The following is a 26,105-nucleotide window of genomic DNA, read 5'->3' on the forward strand; positions in this document are numbered from 1 at the left end:
ATTTGGGTAACTGAAAGGATTTAATAAATTCATTGAGCTGTACAATGCTAAGTATTAGCATGTAACGAGTGTAGATAGTCAGTGCTGCAACGTCTTGGTAACGACATGTTTCTCTTCATTCTACTCATTTAAGTACAATTAATTGTCTTTTTTAGTCAAGAATCAGTCTTAGGCAGACAACTCAAAAGAGCCCCTCAATATTCCTGCACTAATGCAATTTCTATATCTGTTCAAATTACTTCATCTTATTGACAGTATCTCACTGATATCCGTAAAAACCGAGTAAAAATTGCCAAAATAACTTCAGCATTGTGCACAAAGTTGGGCATATTGTGGTATATGAAAAAATCATATTATATCCGGTAATTGAAATCCTTGACAGTTCAGAAGCAGTAACTTAATAACTTTAAATAAATGCAATTATTGCGGTGTTAGTGGCTCAGATAAAATGGGCAGCTTCTTCTATCACGAATTCTCTGAAGCAGAACTGGCATATTGAAGCTGAGAGTTGATCATCATAGCCGCATCAATCATAAAAAGTTGTCAAAAAAATTGATAAATAAGTCGGCTCATCGATTGAAAATTAACCGGTTCTCATCATAAAATGATAATCAGTAAGTCGATCCAGAGCAATCACAGCCAACTGAATCAGACCAAAATCAAAATCAAATTCAACTTAAACAGAATTAAACAGAATATAGCGGCGGTAATTAGAGGCGCATCCACGGAACAATCGAATGACCTCCACGTAACCGCGCCATTAGCTCATGTCGCCCCCATGACTGAGCTCCATTGATAAAAATACATCCATGAAGCTCAAAGGTGTAAAAAGGGCAGAAATCCAAATCGAGTCAATGTAAGAAAACAATGTAAAAACAACCCAGTTCATGAATTTTAAAATGTAGAAGAGGGTAGAGATCTAAGTCGACCCAATACATCAAATAGCTCATAAAAGTAAGATCCAGGCATTCAAAACACATCTAGAAGAATTTGGGGGAGGAGGCGAAGAACATATGAAGAAGATTGAAACTTAATTGAAGCCCGCTTCGATTGGAAGGGAAGGAAGTTCTGCGGAGAGGAAAGTGAGAGGAGGCGTCGCTGATTTTACCCTGCATAATCACTGAGAGGGGCTCGGAGAATATATATATGCAGAAGGAAACGTTTTAATCCGTTGGATGAAGATCTTACGGCCAGAAATTTATTGGAGTTTTGGGTCTGATCTCAGCACTAACATGCGAATAAATTTAAGGCCCAGTACGTGGCTTTGTTAAAGAAAGTGTCCCTGACTCACTCACTCTCTCTCTCTCTCCCTCCCTCTTTCCCTCTCTCTCTCTCCCTCCCTCTCTCGCTCTCCCTCTCTCCCTCTCTCTCTCTCTCTCTGTCTCTCTCTCTCTCCGTCTCTCTGTCTCTCTGTCTCTCTGTCTCTCTGTCTCTCTGTCTCTCTGTCTCTCTGTCTCTCTGTCTCTCTGTCTCTCTGTCTCTCTGTCTCTCTCTCTCTCTCTCTCTCTCTCTCTCTCTCTCTCTCTCTCTCTCTCTCTCTCTCTCTCTCTCTCTCTCTCTCTCTCTCTCTCTCTCTCTCTCTCTCTCTCTCTCTCTCTCTCTCTCTCTCTCTCTCTCTCTCTCTCTCTCTCTCTCTCTCTCTCTCTCTCTCTCTCTCTCTCTCTCTCTCTCTCTCTTTCTCTCTCTCTCTCTCTCTCTCTCTCTCTCTCTCTCTCTCTCTCTCTTTCTCTCTCTCTCTTTCTCTCTCTCTCTTTTCTTTCTCTCTCTCTCTCTCTCTCTCTCCCTCCGTCTCCCTCACTCTTTCTCTCTCTGTCTCTCTCTCTCTCCCTCCCCCTCCCTCACTCTTCCTCTCTCTCTCACTGACTTTCTCTCTCTGTCTCCATCACTCCTCTCTCTGTCTCACTCACTGACTTTCTCTCTCCCTCCCCTCACTCTTTCTCTCTCTGTCTCACTCACTATCTCTCTCTCTCTTAATCTCACTCGCACACACACTCTCTCTATATAAATGTATATAGGTCTGACATTTTTTCTCCCATCTCTCTTTCTAGCTTTAATTTTTGTTCCCTTCTATATTTCTACCTCTGTAATTTTCTCTCTTATCCCTCTCACTTCGCTTGTTGCCACAAAATTTTTCACTCTCATCTCGCCAGTCTCTCTTTATACATGTATCAATTCCTCTCACTTTTATCTTCCCATTTATCTTTTATCAATATATTCTCTCATCTCTATAATATTACTTGCAGCTTCCATACACCCTACCTTGTCTCTACCTTGTCCCCAGGTTATATCAACATTGTCCCTTTCTGCCTCTTGTAATTTTTTCTCACATCTCTTTTTAAACCTCTATACTTCTTTTTCACATATGTATTTTTACCTTATGTTTTCTCTACAGTCTGTCATCACTCATTCACATATCTCGCTCATCTCATTATTCAATGGTTTTTATCCTATACGTTCCTTGTCTATGTCTAAGGACTTCTACTTTCAACATTAATTTTCTCTCTCCAGTTTATCCCTCATATTTTTTCCCTCCCACTCGCTCACCTATACTCTCTCTCTCTCTCGTATTACTTTTTCTACCTCCATTTTTTTCCTTGCCCCCTCTCTCAACCTCCAATTATGCATCATTCTAAATCTATGTTTGTTTCTCTGGCATACTTAATCATAAGTTAGAGTAAATGAGCAAGCCCCAGTGTTTACAATAATGAATATATAGGTGTAATAAAGAATATCAGAAAATAGTTTGCCACTTGTGTGAGGTCATCAAAAATCAAGCACCCAACTCATATGACCTTTGCTTGTGAGTCATGTGTATATAAATCCTCCACTAATCTCCCAGTGACAAAGGAGAAGTGGAGCAGACAAATACAAAGAGGAAAATAGAAACCACTGGAGAGAAATAGTAGAAGAAAAATCAACAAGGATATAGGGTGGAGAATAGGCATCACATTCACATAAGAAATTCCTCATGCCGCGCATCCTAAAACATGTGTTCAAAGAAATATATGATCCACAAAAAACAATAAAACAAAAGATAAATAACATGTGATTTTTTTAACTCAAATTATTTATAAAATAAAATTAAGGGTGTATAATGAGTAAGAGAAATGAAGGTACTTGAAAATTGGTGATAGAACGATGTGTGGGCAGTGAGACAGAACCCCACTATATAGATGTTGAGAAAAGAGAGAAGTAGAGAGGAAGAAGTCACTAGAGGGAAAAGAACAAGAGGAATGATCAAAAATCAAAATCCAATCACCCACTAACCTACTAATCCACTAACCCACTGAAGTTGTGGGTAAAAGTTACGTTGTTATTTATTTGAGTTTAATGAAAAAATCTACCAATACTCGTGTAAATTTCGAGATACTGGATGAGTATGGATCATCTCCGTATGGAACACACCTTTGGGATTTTCTTATTTGTAAAAAGTTCTTCGGGTAGGACAAGCAGGGACACTTGCGGAGTTAGATGTTGTGACACGAGGGAAATGAAGAGATGAGATGGTAGATATTAAGTACCTAACTAGGGTGTGACGATACAAAGATGAGACATGGGTGAGATGATGCAATTAGGATGAAAGGGACTGAAGTGAGACAAAGAGGTAGGGAGAGATGGTGGATGTAGGAGATGAGTGAAGATGTAGATGGGAGAAGATAACGGTTACGGTGTATGCTTTAAAGGGAGGAGAAAATACTAGATGAGATTGTGACGATGTAGATGATGTGTGACATATATGATAGTTTGTGATGGATGATGATGGAGTGTGATAGATGAAGGTGATGGTGTTGAGAAAAATGGTATTGATATACCCAAGTGAATGTGTTGAAAATGGATCAATGTAGGGAGGGAGGCTAATCTTTGATCCCTAATGCAGGCCACCATTCCCACTTCTTTATTGACCTTCTCCAAGCACTCAAGATACGAAAAAAAACCATTCATGGACCTTCAAAACCTCTCTTTCAATATGCATCTCGGTGAGGAAGCGAGATTAAAAATACTTTTTATAAAGTTTGGAGACTTACTTTATAGATCCAATCATATGGATGCATGGAAGAGAGAAAGACAAAGATACACTCAAAATTTCAGCTCGATCGCCCTTCTAGATTTTAAAATATTGATGGACTCAAATTTTAGGGTGTTAATTTGACGTTTATATTTGAATTAATCCATAATAATTTATAAACATTTACTCATGAACTGATTTGACTCATACTCAGCCATCCCATTTTCTCTCTCCTCCAACTTTGGAAGTCAAAAAAGTCAAATAGACATTAAATAATTCAAAAAATAGACATTAATTCAAAAGTAATATATACATATATATGAAATTAAAAATGATATCTTTTCAATTATAATACCAAAAAAATCGTGAAAAATATATACAAATTTGAAAATTATGTTATTTCAGATTTTGAAATCATAAAAGCCATTAAAATATTTAAAATTCAATAAATATATTTAATCATTTTAGGGTTGATAACGCACATATAGAATAAATGAATGCAAATAATTATGTAATTATGGTCATATTAGCCTACTAAAATGTTTGTTATCGTATATCAAGCCTTGAAGTTGGAATTCCTTAGTGTTGATTTCATTCAAATATTTCTCTCTTGTTGTCCTTGTCGCTGCTATGCTGCATTTCATATTTTTTATATTAAACCGCACATACATAGAATGTGATAACTGGCCTAAGTTTTTACATGTTACTTGTGATTGACAACTTAGGGCACACTACATGTTCGTGTGTGAAAAAGACAAAAATGTAAAGGCTAAATAAATATTGACCGTGTGACGCGGAGATGTGTTTCTGTGTGCCACATCACATGGCATTATGTGTGCCCCATTTTCATGCTACCAACTATCCCTGAAAATAAATAAAATGCAATAAAATTTTCTCATGTGAGGCCCACGTTTAACTGCCACAAACCTTAACTTTTCAAAGTATAATACAGTGAATATTTTAATTACACTTTTTTTTGCCACTTTAGCATCGCATTTATTGCAAAAAAATCAAGTATTTTTTTTCTATTCGTCCACGTCTTTCTTGTGATTTTAAAGAAAAGCTAGTATTTGATAGCATTATGGCATCGCTATTAGCGATGCCGTAGCAATTTTATTTTAATGATTAAATGACACCAATCATTAACAACTTTGATCATGGCCATAAATTTGTGCGACTCAAGACAACACATTCAATCATGGCCTAGAGCCTCATTGTAGTATCTTCTAGACTTCCAGATAAATGACTCTTAGTTTCATTTAATTGACATCCTAGTATGATGTAGCCCATAAGCCCTTTTCCTCAAGCTATTAGCAATTGGTGGCCCCATAAATAGATACTTCTAGAAGTGGACAAGATCTGCAAAAAAAGTACCTGGAGACCCACAAGATCCTCTAACACACTTTTTCTGACAAAATCCTCTATAGCATATTCTTCTTCTGCCACAATCAATAGAATATGTGTGCTACAGATTTTCAGAAGTGCAGATATTGTATTTTGCCTTGTCAGGATCATGTTGAGCCACAAATATATTCTAATAAATTATTGATGCACTCTTCTTTAGTTTCCTCCAAATCTGATGATCTAGTTCCCTTTTTCACTCAACGTGACACTCAAACAGCTTGGATCCAAGAAACACTACTACAGTCAAGGGTGCCAAAATAGAGTGTGGGACAGAAATTCAAGGATTTTTACAACATGGAACAGAAAAGGTGTATAAATAGGGATCCCATATTCTCAATGTGAGAAACCTTGAATGTGTGGCCAGGACTTAACAATCTGTCCAGTCAATTTTCAGGCCCCTTTTACGAGAAAGAAGCAACAACTGCACTTGAGTTTTTCCTTGAAAATATGCCCCTCCTTTAGTATGGATTAATCTCCCTGAGGGATCCAGATGGGCCTACTCTATAATGAGCTTCATTGTGTTCTTGCTCCCTCACCTCATCCTCACTGATATATCATTTATATTCTCATCAACTAATTCCTTTCATACAATGAAACTCCAAAGAAATCATGAGAAAAACCACTTGATTCAAGATAACCAAGTGGGGTTTGTTATTAAATCATTAAACCAAACTAGTTAGAAAAAATTAAAAAATTGAGTGTTAATTTCATTTTCAACATGAATAAGTGATAACTGTTATGCATATATTGATAAAAATAGTAAAAAAAATCATAAATATAATTTATCACTACATATTTGATGTTATCATAGTGAATGATAGATATGTCTATAAAGGTGGTGATCATTAATCCTCAATATCGTAGAAAATTCATCATTATGTGTGATATTTCCCGCATTGTGATATTGACCACAAAGATGACCACTACTTTTTTGCTAAATGAGCCTTCCATATTTCAGCTAGGAGGAGACAAGGGACTCTAAAATTGATGAAAGTTATTATCCAGTAGGTTAAGGTACACATCACATTGAAGGCAAGTTTAGAACCAATTCAACATTTGAACACAAATGTGGCTTCCTTATTATAAAACTATATATTATGCAATGTTTATCTCTCTTAAAACAAATTACCATCATCACTTATTTCTCTCATAGTGGACATACTGTTACACTATATTGAGTAAAATGTAAGTTATTTTCATGAACTTAATGATGTGAAATGGCTAATTTAAACCTATAAATGAGTCCATAATTGAGCGCATGTACGATAGATATAGAGAAACCCTCCATTAATCTCTCATTGAGAGCAAGACCAAAAACAGGTTAGCTTGGACAAAAAACAATGATAATGACTAATTGAGTATATGGATGATGCTGTAAACTATAATGATGTTCCTTGGAAGCTGGATGGAAATAATGTCGAAGATGAGATGATTTAATGTTTATCATAGCTCAGACATTGATGAATGATGATGAACATATGGAGCCTCTTTGATTACAATGATGATTCATCATCACTTGGTGGATGAAGTCAAATCCTAGAGAAAGAAAGGAAGAAGAAAAAAACCAAGTGATAAGGAAGAGGAAGTAAAATACCTTTAATAAGGAAATTACCATCCACTGGGCTTCCCGAAGTTGATATTGGGAGAAGGAACTCCACGATCAAGTCTGCCATGAGGAATTTGGGATGGATGATCTCTCATTAACTTTACCTAAGGGACTTATCAAGGTAACATTTTTGAAAATAAAAAAAATTATAAAACAAGATGCACCAATACCAATCCAAGCAAAAAATTGTGGAACAAATAAATATTAGCCAGTCCCCCCCCCCCCCCCACCCTCAAAAAATATTTTTAAGGAACATTCTTGCTCTTTTTCTAAGTTCAAAATTCTTTCTGTTGACTTTCAGAGAAGTAAGCCACCATCTCTTCTTCTTCTACTCTTGATGTCCCTATATTCTCATTACAAGCCATGTATTAGACTATTACTTTGAATGTTTTTGGCTCCAATGGGAACGAATATGAGCTAATATTTTATATAATTTGAATATTTTTTTTCCCGTGGAGGCTGATAAACCTGATGGAGCAAGCATTCTGGGCATAATTAAAAACTATCTTATGCCCAATATTTCAATTGTGCATCATATTTTTGCTGTACTGCTGTCACTTGTCTTGTTCTACATCACATCTGCTAACTGGTTGTGGAAACTGAAGAAGTGTCGACGAAGGGAACATCTCAACTTATTATCTACCAGATATTTCAATTTTCCTTGGTGCTCAATCAAAAAAAGCTTGTTTTCTATGGTCCTTTAATGAGTATTTTAGTCAATTTTTAATCTTATCGGCCAATATACCATATATAATCACTGCTCTAGAAGTACATTGAAAAATCCTACGTTATGTTTGAAACCTTGGTTCCCTGTTTGAGTTTCTCTTTATAATTGACCCTGACAATACAAATGTCCTAATGATGTCAGTGGGTCTTCTATTTAAATCTTCATAAGACCGACCAACGGAATATTCCTAGATGGCCCCATACTGTTTTACTCTCACTTTACATTATTGGAATTCTTGTTTTTTCAGTTAGATTATTTCTCTATGATTTACACTCGCTCTTCCATTAAAATTGAGAAATAATCAAACAAATGACTATTCCTAGGATATCCATTATCATTATGAAATGACTTTATTCTTGAAATTCTTGTTTTTCTGTTGGCTTATCACTTTATGCTCTACCCGGAAAGTATGTATCTATTAAGTCAATGACTCCAATAAAATTTACAAATGATCAACCAAATGAATCTTTGTAGGTTGACTAATATCACTCTAATCTCACTTTATGATAAAACTATTTTTTGTTCATGTTGGACTCTGATATTAGTTATGTGCTTAAAAAGTCACTGCTATTCCATTGCAATCGACAAATGATCAACCAAATAAATCTTCCTATGGTACCCAATTTCCATGGATGACCATTTTTTATCAATCTGCAAAAGTTTAAATTGAAGTAAACATCTTTAATCAACACTACAACCTAAATTTTTTTACTACGCTTAATATATATATATATATATATATATATATATATATATATATATATATATTACTAAAACCGTCTTTCACAACAGCCATTATCGATCCTATTGTCCCCATTGATATATACATGTATATAGAAGAAGGTAAGAGAGAAGCGTATGAAAGACTTTTTATACAGATTTGGACTAGACCTGAATTCTATCCGCAAGGGTACTAACTAAACAGAAGTATGGTAGAATAATTCAAAGTGATTTATTCTATAGACTTGAAATTTCATATAAAATGCCACCACATCCTGGTGTCAGCCATCACCGTTGTGGCCACACTGATAAAATCCACCTACATCAAAAAATAAAACCATACTTTGAGCTAAGGTCAGTTAAAATTCCCGTCCAAAATTCAAACCGACAATCCAAATCGCCAATCAAAAATCGAATGATCATCACGGTACGAGCAGCCGACATCATTCAATCAAAAAATTATCCAATCCAGATTTGATCTAAACCCTACAAGCCATGTTGATCCCACAATTCATGGCAGGGTGAAATGCCCTGTGACTGCAGAACAAAAATACTGCACATATAGATAGATGGATGAATGATTATGAAGAAATATCCATATATATAGATGGATGAATGGATATAAAGAAATATGCATACAGATAGATGAATGAATGGATATTAAGAAATATACAATATAAATAGATGGATGGATGGATATAAAGAAATATACATATAGATAGAAGGATGAATCGATATAAAGAAATATACATATAGATAGATGGATGAATGGATATAAAGAAATATGCATATAGATAGATGGATAAATGGATATAAAGAAATATGCATATAGATAGATGGATAAATGGATATAAAGAAATATGCATATACATAGATGAATCAATGGAAATAAAGAAATATACATATAGAGAGATGGACGAATGGATATAAAGAAATATACATATAGATGGATGAATGGATATAAAGAAATATACATATAGATAGATGGACGAATGGATATAAAGAAATATACATATAGATGGATGAATGGATATAAAGAAACATACATATAGATAGATGGATGAATGGATATGAAGAAATATCCATATAGATAGATGGATGAATGGATATGAAGAAATATCCATATAGATAGATGGATGAATGGATATGAAGAAATATCCATATAGATAGATGGATGAATGGATATAAAGAAATATGCATATAGATAGATGGATGAATGGATATGAAGAAATATGGATATAGATAGATAGATGAATGGATATAATAGAAATATACATATGGATAGGTGTGTGGGTCTTCATCTCAACCCAAACAAATGTAAATGGGCTTAGGCCCAGTAAAGACCCCGGTCAAAGTCAAAAAAATAACGCTTATCATAGGCGGTACAGCTGTCATCTCTCTCTCTAACCTCCCTTTTCTATATATCATCTCTCTCTCCTTTTTTTGCACATATTTCCATTCTGTGCGTTTTGCCTAGAGAGAGATAGAGAGAGGGGAAGAGAGAAAAAGGATGGGTCGGATGGCTATGGCGATGATCATGATCGTGATCTGGGCTTGCGCTGGCGGTGCCGCCGTGGCCAGCGGGTTCATCTCCGGTGAGTCTCTTTTCTCGCTCTTTGATCCGTTCGTCTGCGCAATTTCTAATCTTTCTCTCTTGGCTTTCAGAGGGTGCTCTGGTTTCAAGCATGCCCAGATCGAGGACTCTCCTCCAGGCAAAAACGAGTGAGTAGAATTTCCATTTCTCTCGATTTTGATTTTGTCCTGTCTCTTCAACGCTTGGATTCCGAGTTTTTTCTTCGAATTGGCTTCCACCTTGCTTTGGATTCTCAAATTTCCTTCATTTCCGGCGCCGAATTTTGTTGAATTTGATCCCTTTTGATCGTTTTTTGAAACGGAAAAATCATCTAATAATCCTCTAAATCTCTCATTTCGATGAAGATCAATACTCTAATTTCAGCAATCAGCTAATAACCCTTCCCAGCTCTCTCTACAAATTTCTATCCCTGGCAGATGATCGATTCGGACTATTTACGGAATCTTAAACCGTAATCTCCTCTTATTTCTCTTTTCTCCCTCAATTTTATAAGATCTTCTCTGTTGTTTCAGGCCATCATGATATTTCTACTCAGTTATTTCTATTTTCGTCCTGCAGACAAGTCTCAAATTTCTACCGTATTTTAACAGTTTTCTTTTCAATTTATGGTCAAAGCAAAAAAGGATTGACCTCCGCACCTTTGTTTCCAATTGTGACTTTGGTCTTTACTTTTCTCTGTTTGACTTGGTCGCCATTCTCTTTTGGCCCTTCCTTATCAATCACACACGCAATCTAAAATAGAATTAATCAACTTCTCCTCCTTCTCTGTACTCTGCTTCAGGTTTCATTTTGTTGAGCAATTCAAATCAAATTAAAATTCTCCCCAAATTTTTCCATTCAAATTTCCGCAGAATTCTTGTGGAAACTGGAAAAGATTAAACATCCACTCATTACCCATCACATATGCACCCATAACACGTGACAGAACGAAGTCAGCTTCCACCCTGCTTCAAAAAATATCGTTTCTCCTGGCTGATCATTGTTATCTTATGCATGAACGATCAGTTTATTCATCCCCTGTTCAATCTCTCAGATAGGGTTTTCAGAATGATGTGGGCAAAATCATCATCATCATCATCATCATCTAAGAAACAAGAAAATAACATGGATGATGATGACTTGTCATCCCCCCTTGTCATCTGAAAGAGTAAAAGTAGAGAGAGTGACGAGAGAACAATGACAAATGACAAAACGATAACAAGCATGCCACCTTCATCATCCTCGATCGCATAGATGGCAAGCCCTACTCATTTGTCAAGGCACCAACATGATCACTGTTTTATTTGTGTCCCAGGGACTCTGAGCACCATCTATAATTATTGAACTACACTAGTATCAGCACACTAGTGTACAGGATCCCATTAGAACTCCGAAGTTAAGTGTGCTTGGACGAGAGCAGTACCAGGATGGGTGACCGCCTGGGAAGTCCTCGTTGGTGACCACTGCATGGGCAAGTGATCACTATAGATCAGGGACGCGGACGGGACGATTTTTTCGTCCCGGGACGAAAACATCGTCCCTTCCGAGGATACGGACGAATTTCGGGATGAAAATTCGTCCCGGGGGCCACTGGACGGGACGGTTTTCGTCCCGTGGGACGAAAAAACTGTCCGTCCGGATGTATCGGACGATGAATGGGACGGATGTGGACGAAAAACCGCCGGATTCACATCCGACGGTTGAGATCTCAACATGTGGCCTTTCTATGACAATTTGCATCAAGGTCCTTGTGTTTTTTCGCGTGTGCAAACTGACGCCGCTCAGAATTAATTGTACATATGTCCATTTGCATTCTCTCTCCTCCATATTTCCCTTAAAATACTTAGAAGAATCTATAATAAAAAAATAAAATGGGTTTTTTTTGTTCAGGACGAAAATTCGTCCCGGCAGGACTGGACGGGACGAAAAACCGTCCTGAGATTATTGGATGGGACGGCTTTTTTGTCGGTGGACGAAAAACCATCCTGTCCTTCGTACCTGAGCTAACATCGGATGTAGGACGGGACGAAATCCATCCCGTCCCGTCCTTCATCCTCGTCCGGGACAATCCGGATCTATAGTGATCACAGTTCAAAATTTGAAAAAAAATCTATAATTATTGAATTTATCATTCTGTGGATGACCCAGCAAACTGGGATGTGCCCTGTTAAGATCTCTTGTTTCAATCAACTGAACATTTGCCATTCAACGCAGACTGCCCGATATCGTTTGAGTTCATGAATTACACCGTCCTCACCTCCGAGTGCAAGGGCCCGAGATACCCGCCAGAGCTGTGCTGTCCTGCTTTCGTGAAGTTTGCCTGCCCCTATGCCGATGTGTTGAACGATCCCACCAACACTTGTGCCTCCACCATGTTCAGCTACATTAACCTGAACGGTAACTACCCGGCGGGCCTCTTCGCTAACACATGTGTGGGCTCCAAAAGAGGTTTAGAATGCAATCAAGTGAACTCAACTGCTTCCGGCCAAGGAAACAACATCTCTGCATCTCCAGCCTTAACTGCCTCTCTAACCTTCATTTCTGCTGTTATCCCTTTATGGCTGCTCTTTGTCTTCTATTGAAGGCTGTATGCATGGTAAGAATAACGTTTTCTCATTTTTTAATTCAAATTTACTTGGCCTATCACAAACCGTGTTTGGAATTTCAAGAGAGTTCATATGAGCTGATCATGTTATATCATTCATGGCAATCAGCCTGGGTAGAGATATGGTTTTAAAACAATAAATGCTGATTGAGGATATCTCGATTCAAGAGAGTTCATATGAGCTGATCATCTTATATCATTCATGGCAATCAGCCTGGGTAGAGATATGGTTTTAAAACAATAACTGCTGATTGATGATATCTCGATTTAAACCCACAAACAGAGGGAGGGAAAATTTGAATTTACCTATGATTTGATTTTATATTTGGAAAGCTTTATGAAGCACTAGGAAAAATCTTGAAAATCACAAATTTGATAATAGTATGAATTAAGTATCTTGTTTTCTGATTACCCCTAATGCATATTTACGCCAGATAGCATGAATTGACAGAAATAATGTGTACTTTAAGATAGCCTTCACTTTTTGTCGTAATGACATGATAATTTAGAATTACTTGTCACACAAGTTCGTGATCATTTCAACATTGTTTATTCATGCCATTATATTTACCTTAAATAGAAAAGGTGGGGTATTACTTATGCTGGATTTGTTAGAACATTTTTCTTCAGGAATTCCTCTCAATACATATCAACAAAATTGCTGAAAACTTTACCAAGTCCTATCATCCTCGAAATGATATCTACAATCAGTAAAAATCTATTGTTACAGTCATAGAGGTTGGTATAATGGTAATAGTAAAATATGATGAGTTCCAAATTTCTTATGTCTTGTTTTGATCACTTAATGCCATATGGAATATGTTCGAGTCATGTCTATCATTTTAAACAAATAGACGGCATCTCCTTGCCTTCTCTTTCCGTTTGTGTTAAAAAATAAATGGGGTTCATTCTATTTTTGGCAATGAATAAATGAATATATATCTTCTTTAAGTCAAAAAAATTTGTCCCCCAGTCCAAAAATGAGGCATGAGTGCCCATTATATGGTTTATCATAAAGTATTAAGCTACCTATGATTGTGTCCGATATCCGTACGATATCTGGTATAGGACATCTGATACCCGATATCCGGAAAAAAGGGGACGGTGTCTGATAATCTGGATATCGGATGATATATAGCTTTCAAACTTTTTGTTTTCTTCCATATGGGATAACATGATTCGGAATTCAACATTAAACTCCAAATCCTATTGTCCCATATGGAAGAAAACATAATATTTGAGGTAGGATATATATTAAATATTTTAATAATATTTTAATAAATGATTACTATATTATTACCTCATTTAAGGCGTGATAAATATATAGGTTAAATATATTAGTATCTCGTTTAGTAAATACAGCTCAAAATTTATGTTTTCTTCCATATGGGAGAATATGTTAAACTCTAAATCCTGCTATCTCATATGGAAGAAAACAAAAAGTTTGAGAGGTATATATTAAATGAGCTACTTTGTAATTTAGAAAGCTCACTGCTAAACTGCTGGTCAACGTATATTCTCTCAAAACTGTTGCACTATGACGATTAAATTATATATTTATATAACCTTTCTAAGTTTGATATCAAAATCTGATATCCAAGTCCGATATCTGACATAGTCATCCTCCACGTGAGACTAAGACGGATGACGACATCTAGACGGATACCGATATACGATATCGGTACTATAGCAACCGATATCCGATAATCAGAGATCAGAAAAAAACGGATACCAAAAATTTAATTTTCGGTATCCAGTACAGCATCCGTCCCGATTCCATAATCCCATATTGGTATCGGGACAGGTAATCCCTAGCTACCCATAATGGATTGAGGTTTGTATGAAAATATTATTCACCTAGATGGATAAAAATCTCTAAACATAAACGTGCCAAAAGTGCCAGATTAATAAATTTAAGTTACACAATTTCCTTCAGCTACAAGTTGGTATATTCTAAAGTTCATTTTGTGATAATCTCACAGTTAACATAAGAGAGTCAAAAAAATGAAAAATAATATTTTCTACTTAAAAAAAAATTAAAAATATTCTCATATCCCTCTATTGATTGTGTATAAATTTATTCTCTATTGATTTTGTTGGTGCAAATCCAATCACCTTAAATTGAGATGAAAGTTAATTCTCCAATGTTAGCAACATGTTATCCATTAAGCGGGGAAATGGTATTTAAGAAACCAAAAGTATTATACTCCTATTCTTGAAATAATGGACTAACAGGGTCAGCTACCTAAGAAACTTCCATACTCAAATGTTGCCACTGTATGGATATCTCTCATTGTGAAAAGACCTATTACAATATAATTCTAGGGTAGAGCAAAAAAGTGCAAACTGTACAAATGACCAAAACATTGATCAAATGGGATAGGATAAAGAGCTCCAGTCTATATAAAGAATCTCACTATTTATGAAGTAACCATATAAACAAAGGAATTGATTGGTTTTACCATTTATTATGTTGAAAAATTATACATGCACTCTCAAACACATACTTCATAGACCTGAATTCATGACTCCATATATTCTTTCCATGGATTTTTTAAAACATTTTAACCTTTTCAAGTGGAAATGTTCTAATAAATAGTCTTTCACAATTGCAATTTTGATATACCTATTTTGTCACATTAATATTAGGAATACATATTTTAGCAATAGCTAATGAAATTTTCTTGAGATTTTCAACCAAGTCTCACACTGTTTTGAATCTTAAATGTGACAATATTGTATGGTACACACATCATACAACTTGTTTTATCATACTATATTATATTTTAAATAAATAAAGGGAACATATATTTCGACGAGAGGATTTAGAAACTGATGCAACCTTATGTTTTCTTGTTATTTTGGCATAAAAAAACATACATTGATATACCTCTGAAAAAAATTAATCATTGATAATGTTACCAATGATATTGTAATCATGGCATAAAACACTAAAAGCTATACATTATTTTAAAATTATTAAGAACGATATTTTGATTGATTTTGGATTAATTTTATTGTATGGATAGCTTATTTCTTGGCGACTTGTAAATTTACTATGTCATGATCTGGAATAATTGAAATTTTATTTTCCAAACATTTCAAATTACGATTTCCCTTTTGTAATTAAAGGTTCACAATAATTAGATAAATTATAAGATAAGTACTTTCAATATTTTCACAGGTTATTTGGTATTGTATATTGGTTTTTGTGCCAAGGATTTGACTTAATATTTTCTAATTATATATTCTTTCAGATTTCTTAATTTTCTCTGTTTAATTATCAACCAAGAATGGTTAAGATTGAGTTAATATCTACCTACTAAGTATGAATACTCAAATAAAATAGAAAGAATAAAAGGAGGGAGGGGTGGGAAACTATTTTAATACAGGACTGGGATAATAGAGGTTTGGATCCCCTCCCACAAAAAAATAAATATTTTGGCTATTAGTGCTTTTCAATTGAAGCTCCAACAGAAAAAATTCTGAAGAAGAATTATGGTTGATTCCTTTAGTATAGGACATAGTGCCTGCAGAGAAATATTAGGTGAAAAAAATAAGTCAGTTAGGTATCTAAGTTGAAGATAGAGGGAAAGGAAATTGATACATCCCCTTATTGTTTGATGAACCTTAAAGTTATGCACTATTTCTTAAATCTCTCAATGAAAATTTTCAACATTGTTCAAAGCATTCTGAATTTAGTAAATGAGCGTTCAATCTGTGTTCCATCCTGATAGCATCTCATAATTAATTCTAGCATATAAAAAAATCAACTTGGGGGTGAAAAAATGAGATTTAGTACATAGTATCTTTGTAATTATTAATATATTTATCTTTTAGGATAAAGTGAAAAGCATAGGTAAGAGCTTTGAACGTCAAATTCAGTTCATAACTATCAACATATCTTACATCAATGGTCAAGATGATAGAACTATCGGAATACAATATCAAATTACAAGGGTAAATCTTTCATGTACGTATTATGTAGTTGGTGACTTATTTAAATACTTATTTATGTTGTAAATAATATAATAGAAATCAGATATTTATTCATATGATGTAATATAGTGTTTATTCATGTATTTGTGAGAACCGAATGCTTATTCATTTATTGATATGTAAAATTTTGGAAAGCTTGGAACTTTTTATAATTATTTGGGCATTTTAACAGATGTATCTGACATGGATTCATTGAGAAATTAATTTAAGACTCAGAACATATTTTTATAGAAATATTAAATGCATTTATTTTTGGGGTCTAGTAATACTTTATCTCTCTCCTTTGTATGTCATGATTGGATTCATATAGTTTTCCATCAATTACTAAACTGCCAATCATTGAGGAAAGTCCCACTATGACACTGTGTATTAAAAGTCATAATCGGCCAATATGACATTAGCCATAATTGATCAATATTAAATTATAAGTTTCTCTGATAATAGTTTTCTATCTCCATTCAAAGTTATTCTAATTTCTTTTGACCTAAATCTTTTTCAAAGGATTCTCTATACACTTAGAAAATTTTTGGCTATGTTTAGGATTCCTCTATGTAATATCTGACTGGGTACACAAGTCCACACATACTTGTGGCAGTTCTGCACTCCATGCAATACAAGATGCCACCAAAAAACCACGGTGATTTAATTTTAACCAAGATATATACGATTACATGTAAAGTTATAAACAATTATTTGAAAGACATTTATCCTTTTGTGCAATGAATAGAAAAATCAAGTTTTATAAAAACTTCTGTGAACTTTTTGAATTCTTATTTCTTGAATAGCTACCTATATGTGGACTGTCTTTTCTCACCCTATAATTGTTATAAACTGAGGGAAGTATAGAAATATTATTGCATAAGTCTCAAACATAAAAAATTACTTCACATCAAATAATACTATTTTTAAAGATCATTTTAAAGTGTAAAATGTCATTACCATGTTTGGGTAGAAAAATCATTTCAGTAATAAAAATAGAAAATTTAACCCAAAATATGTTCCAATAGCCTACACCCATTAACTAGTATAAAACCAAAGGGAGCATACTTTTATAATTCCATCCCATACATCATAAAATCTTTAAAATCCCATTATCAACTATTTAAGTATCTCAATTGTTATTGTTGCCCCAACTCTCTATAGATTGAGACTATGGAACACCACTTTTTTCATAGTGAGGTCACTATAGGATTTTGGCAACAATTTATTGTACATCAGCATCCAGTAAAAAGTCCCTCCACTACTTAAATACTACTAGAGTATTTTGACATAACCTTTAACTCGTCAACACAATATAAGCTTAGACCTTAGCTACACATCACTATCGTCTGCAAAGGAGATTTGGAAAGATAAAAATTCTTCTTTTTTTCATGCTTGCCCATGACTGTACATGATATCATGTGATGAGCCAAGAAATGACTACAACAAATCCATCACCTAGTCCCACCTCCTGCATACCACTGACTCTCTACCTGTGGGCCAATACTCATGTGGAGTATTGATATAGGCTAATTGTGTTGTTATTTTTAGTGTCATTGTAAATTTAATTTGCTTATGTCAGATAAAAAAACTAATTATAGAAAACTCACTCAAATATGTATAGTAGGAGTGAGGTCGTCTCCACAGGATCTGGATTTTAGAGGTGAATCTAATACTTGAGTTAGGGTAATGGATAATTTAGGATTTCATATAATAATACATAATATGAAGTAGTGATATGGAGAATAAGTCAAACGAAGAGGTAAGATAGTTATAATATGGGGTTTTAATTATATCATTTCTTAGGATTGAATTTTTTATGAATATTAGATATGTTAAGTAAATAATGCATTTTATTTATAATATTATAATGTAGGGATATCTTAAGATAAGGAGTAAAAGAGTTATATAAACTAATTAAGCTAGAAAAAATAATGAGATCCTAATATTAGGAAAATATATAAAGGTTATTTATTTTAATTACTACTAGGTTATGTGCAAGATAGGATATATATACGTATAGTAATGACATATTATTTAGTTATATACAGATAATGTAATATAATGATTTCTATATGATGATAGCTGAAGGGAGATAGATGGGAATATTGGTATCATCTAATTTTAGAGAACCTAAGTGATTAGAAAGATGATATACTTTAATATTTAAAAGGCTTTAATTAACTAGGTATATGGAGAGAAAGATTGTGATAAGACAGAAGTAGTAAGAAGATTAACTAAGAGGAATGTAGGAACATATTTATATTATTTTTTATGAATATCTTCGAGTAATTAAAATGCAGTTTACATAATTTTATACATGGAATAACTACATTTAGTGTTTTTTATAAAGTAAAACATAAGAAAAATAAGATAAATCGGGGGCAATCGATGCCCCGTAGGTGTTCATGAAAATGGCTCAAAGAGGCCAATTATGAAACAAAATTGAAAATCAGATTTTCCATTGGATAGATATCAATGCTAACATTGAAACAAAGACCCAAAGGAAAATTTCTACCAAAGTGGTTTTAGAACACCACCATAGTGCAATGATTCAATCGGCTAGGGATGGGGGTGCCATTTGGCATGCATCTCAACAGCCCTCCTCCATTTTGTCATGCTATGGTTATGACCTGGAGCTCATCTGGAACCATCCTGAGTGTTGGGAATAGTCAGAGGGTTATCCTGTCCCTCCTCTTGCTTGCCCCAACATCGGAAGGTTCTCCTGCTGTAGTCGTGGATCGAGATCAAAATATGGCAATGAGGGGCCCATCAAGGTCTTTTAAAAGGCTTTGGATGGACCTCCCATTGTCATCTATGTAGTGGATCAGCCTTTAGGCTCCTCCCAGGCCATCAGATCACCGGCAGTGGTTCCCCCTTGGCTGGAAATTTCTGTCTAGTCGAAGGAGGATGACAGCTGATAACACGTAAATTATTTAGTTAACTATGGGAAGTTTACACTCGATTATGCATTAAAAGAATTTAAAGTGTGTGTTAACAACCTTGAAATTATTAAAAATATTTTTATAGTGATATTATTATTTTCTTGGATTTAATCACATCTTAAAGGAATTTAATGATATTATTATTTTCTGACATCATATTCTTAAAGAACTAAATTTTCTAATTCGGACTATATTTTTATGAAAATTTGACCTTATTTTCATGGAGATATGAGATTTCCTTAGTCGATATATACTTATTATATCTTTATGACTTATTATTTATTTTATAATGATTTATTAATATATTTTTTGGCTTGAATATGCGCCTGCCACATGATGCCATTCGATTTGTTGAATAGCGACCAATCATGAGTATCTGCTATGATTAGGTGCACTAATCAATCAGAAAGGCACAATTATGACATCACAAATTATGATACCATAATCAGACAATCATTATCTCATATCTGATGCACATTAAAATTTTAAAAAGAAGGGTTTAAATCGCAATAAATGCAATTCTTAGATCAAGAAAAAAATAATAAAAAAGTGCAAAAAGAAAAGTCAAAAAGTGTGGCAATAAGCATGGCACACACTTATAACGTGGCGGTTCATAAAAAAAGATATAAATCTGACGTGGTCCACAGAAACACGCGCTATGTCATACAATCATCAGGGAATCTAACCTCTTTCTGATATGAATGACACATGTCAGCGTGTCATTCATTAGGAAAGAGAGGAAGAGGAAAGAGAATGTGACATGGCACAGGGGGAATGTCACCACATCAAGATTAAATAAGAGTCAAAAAGAAAATTTTGTCCTTCTAGTTGCAGGTACATGTGGCGTTCTTGAAGTGTGAAATTGTGGAATATGAGGTAATAACACTAATTGTTAATATCTGATGATTGGACAACTGAACCAAAAATAGAAAAAGAGGAAGCGTCTACATCCATGACGAGGAGAAAAAAATGGTAGGGTAGAATTGCTCCAACTTCAAAGCGTGATATCTGAAGATCCAGAGGTTGGATTGAGCTGAAATAAATGCTCTTCATCCCCTCTTTTCATCCCTACCATACAATCTATAAATAGAGGCAACGATCACTGTCAAAAGCATCCTTAAACCGTCTTCCTACTCGTGTAGTCTGATTGAAAGATAGTGAGTTTTAGAGATCTATCAAATATGTTCTTAGTGTTACGGGTGTGTGGGAAGAAGAAACAGAGAAGATGGGGATCTTACTTTCACACCCAAATCACCATGATCCTAACAGAGAATAAGGATCTACAATGAGCATATTCGACTTACATTGTTCTTTCTTGACATCATTGGTGTCTTAAATTGATTTCACTACCACATTTTGCCAACACATCACCTCCACACATTGTGTAAAACATGTCTTATCACCTTCACATCATTTTTTTAATCAATAATTACTCATCCATTTCTGTGTTTGACTCATTCTCTACCTCATTCCCATCACCCTTTGCATCATCATTATTCATTCTGGCGTTCACTCGGCCTTCTCGAATCCAAATTATTACTATATCTGAACTACTCTTCTCCCCTCAATATAACCATCTCTGTCTCATTTTTTCATTGCCTGATTTCATACTTAGTATGTATCTCATGTCCTCTCGATTTCCACTATATTACGAATATTAAATCCTAAGACATTGTTTCATGTGGATACAATATGAAGTCATCACTAGATAAAATTACTAAGTGAGTAGATGTTTATTTTTTTATTGAATAATCTCAAAAACATTAATGACAAGTATAGATTGTAATTTTGGAATTATCAATGGCCAAGGGCATGGATGATATGTTTGCTTCGGGGCATTGGATCTCATGTGATAAGTTGTGAACATCTGCAATTAAATCACACCTATGAACCCCCAAAAGTTTTTACACCCTTGTCATATCACTCACCTATTCTGGTGGCCATTTCACCTTTTTTCTCCTTTCTGATTCACCAATCGAGGGGCCCGTCGTCCTTGTTAGTGCATGTAGCCCATCATAAGTCTAAAAATGAAAATAATAATAATAATAATAATAATAATAATAATTTCTCTTTGGGTTTTACAGGCCTAGATCTCGATGAAGACGAGGATTCCATGGAGCAGAAGAGATGTAACAGAATCAGAAAAGCATCATTAAAATCATTGAATGAAGTGCCTGTCCATAGATCTCATTTGTGATTTATTGGGTCTCAGAGCAAGACGAGTCTAGCTTGTAAAGTGTGGAGCTTCTAGAAATATCCACGCAAGCCTTGGCATGTTGGATCTCCTCTTTCTCATTGACAAGCTCTGTACAATCTCTGTCATCATCGTTATGCCATCTCGATCGCATCGAGAATGGAGAAGAGTCATGGGGAGAAGGGAGAAGAAGAGGAAGGCTCCTGAACAAGTCTAGACAAGGTGAATTTTGTTCAAGGCCTTCCACTATTTATACTAAGTGGATATTTTTCATAAACCCTCCAAAACTTAAGTGTATCTTCTGTCGTCCAAAGACAATTTGCAGGTGACCCTCTAGGCCCTTGTATTAGTCTCGTTAATGAATCCAATGGAGCAATAACCTTTATTGGCCTTCCAAATTAGTTAACTATATCATCATATAGATTAATTAACTTTAGATCGATTTAACCCAATCGATGGGTTGAGTGTCCAACACGTAGGGTGCCAAGCTATACCTCATGCTCTATAAGATATAAAAAAGTGCGTATTGACTCACTCATGGAACATGTTGCTCATTGGGCACCGTGTACATATTATCCCTCATCCACTTGATGCTCCTAGGATGACTTAAGGTATGGTCTGATGAAAATATATGTGGCCGACAAGCCAATCACATACTCCACATCTGGTTCCATGTTCATTAATATAACATATTCATTATAACACAAGTGTGATGCTAATAATGAAGTCCATGAATACATGGAAGAACTTAGTGAATTATGATGAAATCTGTTGAACTAAGAGGGGGTGAATTAGTTCTAATTCTTTTATTTATATAGATTTCTTGTTTAACTCTCTCTTACTTCACTCAAGGGACAATAAATTTTTACCCTGCTTCGGGGCACTAATGTGCCCTTACTGCAGCCGTGCCTCGCCCGAGGAGTTGCCCTGACTCCACTAATCACTTCGGCAAATGCAAAGTGAGAAAAACTGTTCACGATGTACAATCACTCGCACTGATCTCAAGTAATCACACACTAAAAACACTTGCTCGGTGCCGACGCCTTCCTCGACCTCAATCGAGTGCCTTCTCAGCTTCCAGCAACATTCTGAGCCTCTCCTCAATCCACTCTGTGCTGACGAAGTCCTCACGTCTCAGGCCACCATCCCGTGTTCAAGTGAATGTGACCTTTCTCCTGTTAGTGCACTTCCCTGAAAAGCAATATACTGACAATATCTTTGTTGACCTTAAGTCAACTTTTCTCCTAACCCTAATTTTCTCCTAAATTCTGTTTTTCCACTTTCAAGTCACAAATCGTGTATCAAATGTCAATTGATGTCAACTACCAATGGATATGATCAAATGCAGTCAAAATCTAACTTATATCAACTGATAATAATTCTGCTCAATTGTAATAAGATAGTCCAATGAGATCAATTGATGTTTACTAATATCAGAAATATTCAAAGCAGACAATCAGATCAATCAATATTAAAGATCAATTGTCTTTACTCAAGTTAAATGTGATTTAACAAATATCAATTCAAATAAAATAGTTATATCAATTCTGATCCAATCTAGTTAGATGATATCAATTTTTAAATCAAACTCTTATATCTATTCTGATCCAATGTAGTTAGATGATATCAATTTAAATCAAACACTTGTATCAAATCTGATCAGTTATAACAAAGATATATAAATTCAAATCCAATAGGTATATCCATTATGATCGAATATATATATATATGGGAGATATCAAATGTATTTGAATTTGTGAGTTAATGCATTCAAGAAATCGATTTAGATAGTTATTTAATTTCATCCAATCTAAAATTCAAATTCAAGTTTACAAGATGAATGAATAATTTTCGAATTGAATTTCTTATATCTGAAGAAAACTGACTTTCAAGAATGTTACTTGAAATCAATTAGAATTAGGATGCCTAAAATATTCCAATATTTTGACATCGAATTCAAAACTACTTTGAATTAATCAAAGAATGCAAATAGATTTAAAGCTGTCAATATATTCAATAATCAAGAAGTCCAAGAAAGTTGGTTATATGATTTCAAATAATTGCAAACATCATAATCGAATTGAATTTTATATCAATTAACAATGTAGTAAAAAGCGATTTAATCTTTAATCTTTATCAATCAAGATTTCAATTAGATTTTATGTTTGATTTCGCATAATCAAGAAACCAAAAACAACTTGTTATTTAGATTTCCGAAATCCAAGATCAAACTCAGTTTTTCAAATTATGAATGTTCAAATTTCGATTTTAGATTCTAACTTACGAAAGTCAATGAATTTCAAGAACCCTCAAATTAATTTCAACAGAAATCAAGAAATCCAAGATCAAAATCAGTTTTTCAAATTATGAATGTTTAAATTTTGATTTTAGATTCTAACTTACGAAAGTCAATGAATTTCAAGAACCTTCAAATTAATTTCAACAGAAATCAAGAAATTGGTATCTTGATTTCAAGAAATTGGTATCAAAAACCTTCAACAAGATATGGAACAATCTAAGCAGGATTTTCTTGAAGAATCAGTAATCACAAACATGCAGATGATGACGTCCACCAGTCTTGAATTTCCTCACCACCAGCCAGAACTTTCAAGAACTTTTAGTTGAGAGAGAGAGAGATCACGATTTTTCAAGAGAAGAGAGAGAATTATAAAGTCTTAGTTCAGGTACATCAAGAAGTTCACGAAGATGATTGAGTGGTCAAGATGAAATCTTCTACCCTCGATATAAGAGGTAACAACTCAAGGAAGATGATACAATGAAGTCCTTGGCCAAGGTAGTGAAATATTGTGAGAAGAGTTCTCTGATGATTTCTGAATGCATTAATGCTAACTCGAATGATTGATTAGGGTTGACCATACCCTAAGTCATCCAAGGAGCATCAAGTGGATTATGCGTACATTGTACCCGATGATGAACATCTTGCATGAAGTGAGTTGATACACAATCCTTTGTATCTTCTAGAACACGAGGTGTATCTTGGCATCCCATGTGTTGGAGACTCAACCTATTGATTGGGTTAACTTGATCTAACATTAATTAGTCTATATGATGATATTGTTAAATAATTTTGAAGGCCAATAAAGGTTATTGGGTCATTAGAGTCATTAACTAGACTGATACATGGGCCTAGAGGATCACAAGCAAATGATCTTTTGGACGTTGGAAGATATACTTAAGTTTTGTGGGTTTTTATGAAAAATACCCACTTAGTATAAATAGGGGAAGGCCACGAACAAAATTCACGCAGGACAGAATTTTTCAGGGGTTGTTCCCCTTCTTCTCCCTTCTCCCCACACTCCCTCTCCATACCCAATGCAATCGGGACGACGTCACAACAATGACGGACATTGAACAGGGCTCGTCAATGAGAAGGAGGAGATTCGACGTGTCGAGGATTGCATGGATATGTCTAGAGGCTGCACACTTGAGCAGCTCGACTCGTCTCGCTCCAAGATCCAAGAAATCACAGATGTGATCCATGCAAAGGTACTTCGTTTCATGATTTTATCAATGTCATACAATTTTCACAATGTTTTCTGTGACATCTCATTTTAATTTCTTAATCCATTCAAGGCCTCTATAACCCAACATGGTCAACTATCAAACCCTAATCGGTCATCCAAACGAGTTGTGATGCTTTCGAAAATCATTGGAGAATTCTTCTTTGATATTTCACTACCTTGGCCAAGGACGTAGTTGCATCATCTTCCTTGAGATGTTACCTCTAATACCGAGGGTGGATGATCCCATATTGAACATTCAATTGTCTTCCTAAACTTCTTGATCTTTCTCCTGATCTTTCCCCCTCAAGGAGGATCACGTTGGACCTTAAGAAAGCAAATGTGAAAGTCACAATAGATGGAAATCCATACGGGATGACATGTAAGTAATCTAGGGAAATAGATAAGTGCATTTTAATAATCAGGATCTAAGTCTACTTATTCCTTTAATTTATGACTATCCTCATCCAGGAATTTCCACAAAAGCTTCTTGCAAGAATGATAAGCCTTTTTCAAAATTCAGGTTGGTAAAACTAGTTGAAGTACATAAAATGCATATTCATTTATCTTAATTTTTTTAACATTGAATCCTCTTATTGTGAACTTAAATATCTTAATAGAACACTGGTCATCTCAAAATTAGGGCTTTAATTTGTGATTAGTGATTTTGATTTTAATTAATAAAATATAAAAATATAGTCAAATAAGTAAATATAGTTGGTGATGAGTACAGATCATCTTTATAGGGAATAAAAACTAAGGATTTAATATTTTTTGAATAGTGAATAGTGAGATGAGGGGACATACATATAAAATATGGGGTTGA

General features: G+C 34.7%; 1 protein-coding gene, 1 non-coding gene and 1 pseudogene across 2 annotated transcripts; 2 read left to right on the plus strand and 1 right to left on the minus strand.

Annotated features, from left to right (window-relative positions):
* Positions 1-432: 432 nt before the first annotated feature.
* Positions 433-527, minus strand: LOC144708131 (small nucleolar RNA Z223). Its single transcript, XR_013582671.1, has one exon. It is a non-coding gene; the product is annotated as a small nucleolar RNA Z223 (small nucleolar RNA).
* Positions 528-9,897: 9,370 nt separating this feature from the next.
* LOC144707814 (GPI-anchored protein LLG2-like) lies at positions 9,898-12,686 on the plus strand. The gene is made up of 3 exons (XM_078581060.1): positions 9,898-10,058; positions 10,129-10,185; positions 12,251-12,686. Exons 1-3 carry the CDS (start codon positions 9,974-9,976, stop codon positions 12,616-12,618), a joined length of 510 nt encoding a protein of 169 aa, XP_078437186.1. The 5' UTR covers positions 9,898-9,973; the 3' UTR covers positions 12,619-12,686.
* On the plus strand, positions 11,385-11,496 carry LOC144708177 (5S ribosomal RNA; annotated as a pseudogene).
* Positions 12,687-26,105: the final 13,419 nt, after the last annotated feature.

The sequence above is a fragment of the Wolffia australiana genome, chromosome 9 (genome assembly GCF_029677425.1).
Source record: "Wolffia australiana isolate 7733 chromosome 9, ASM2967742v1".
Classification (NCBI taxonomy): Eukaryota; Viridiplantae; Streptophyta; class Magnoliopsida; order Alismatales; family Araceae; genus Wolffia; species Wolffia australiana.

Excerpts from the sequence above, each read along its gene's own strand:
- LOC144707814 (XM_078581060.1), top strand. The coding sequence starts at position 9,974 with ATGGGTCGGATGGCTATGGCGATGATCATGATCGTGATCTGGGCTTGC. Across the intron at positions 10,059-10,128 it reads GGCCAGCGGGTTCATCTCCG|AGGGTGCTCTGGTTTCAAGC; the intron begins GTGAGTCTCTTT and ends CTTGGCTTTCAG. Across the intron at positions 10,186-12,250 it reads TCTCCTCCAGGCAAAAACGA|ACTGCCCGATATCGTTTGAG; the intron begins GTGAGTAGAATT and ends CATTCAACGCAG.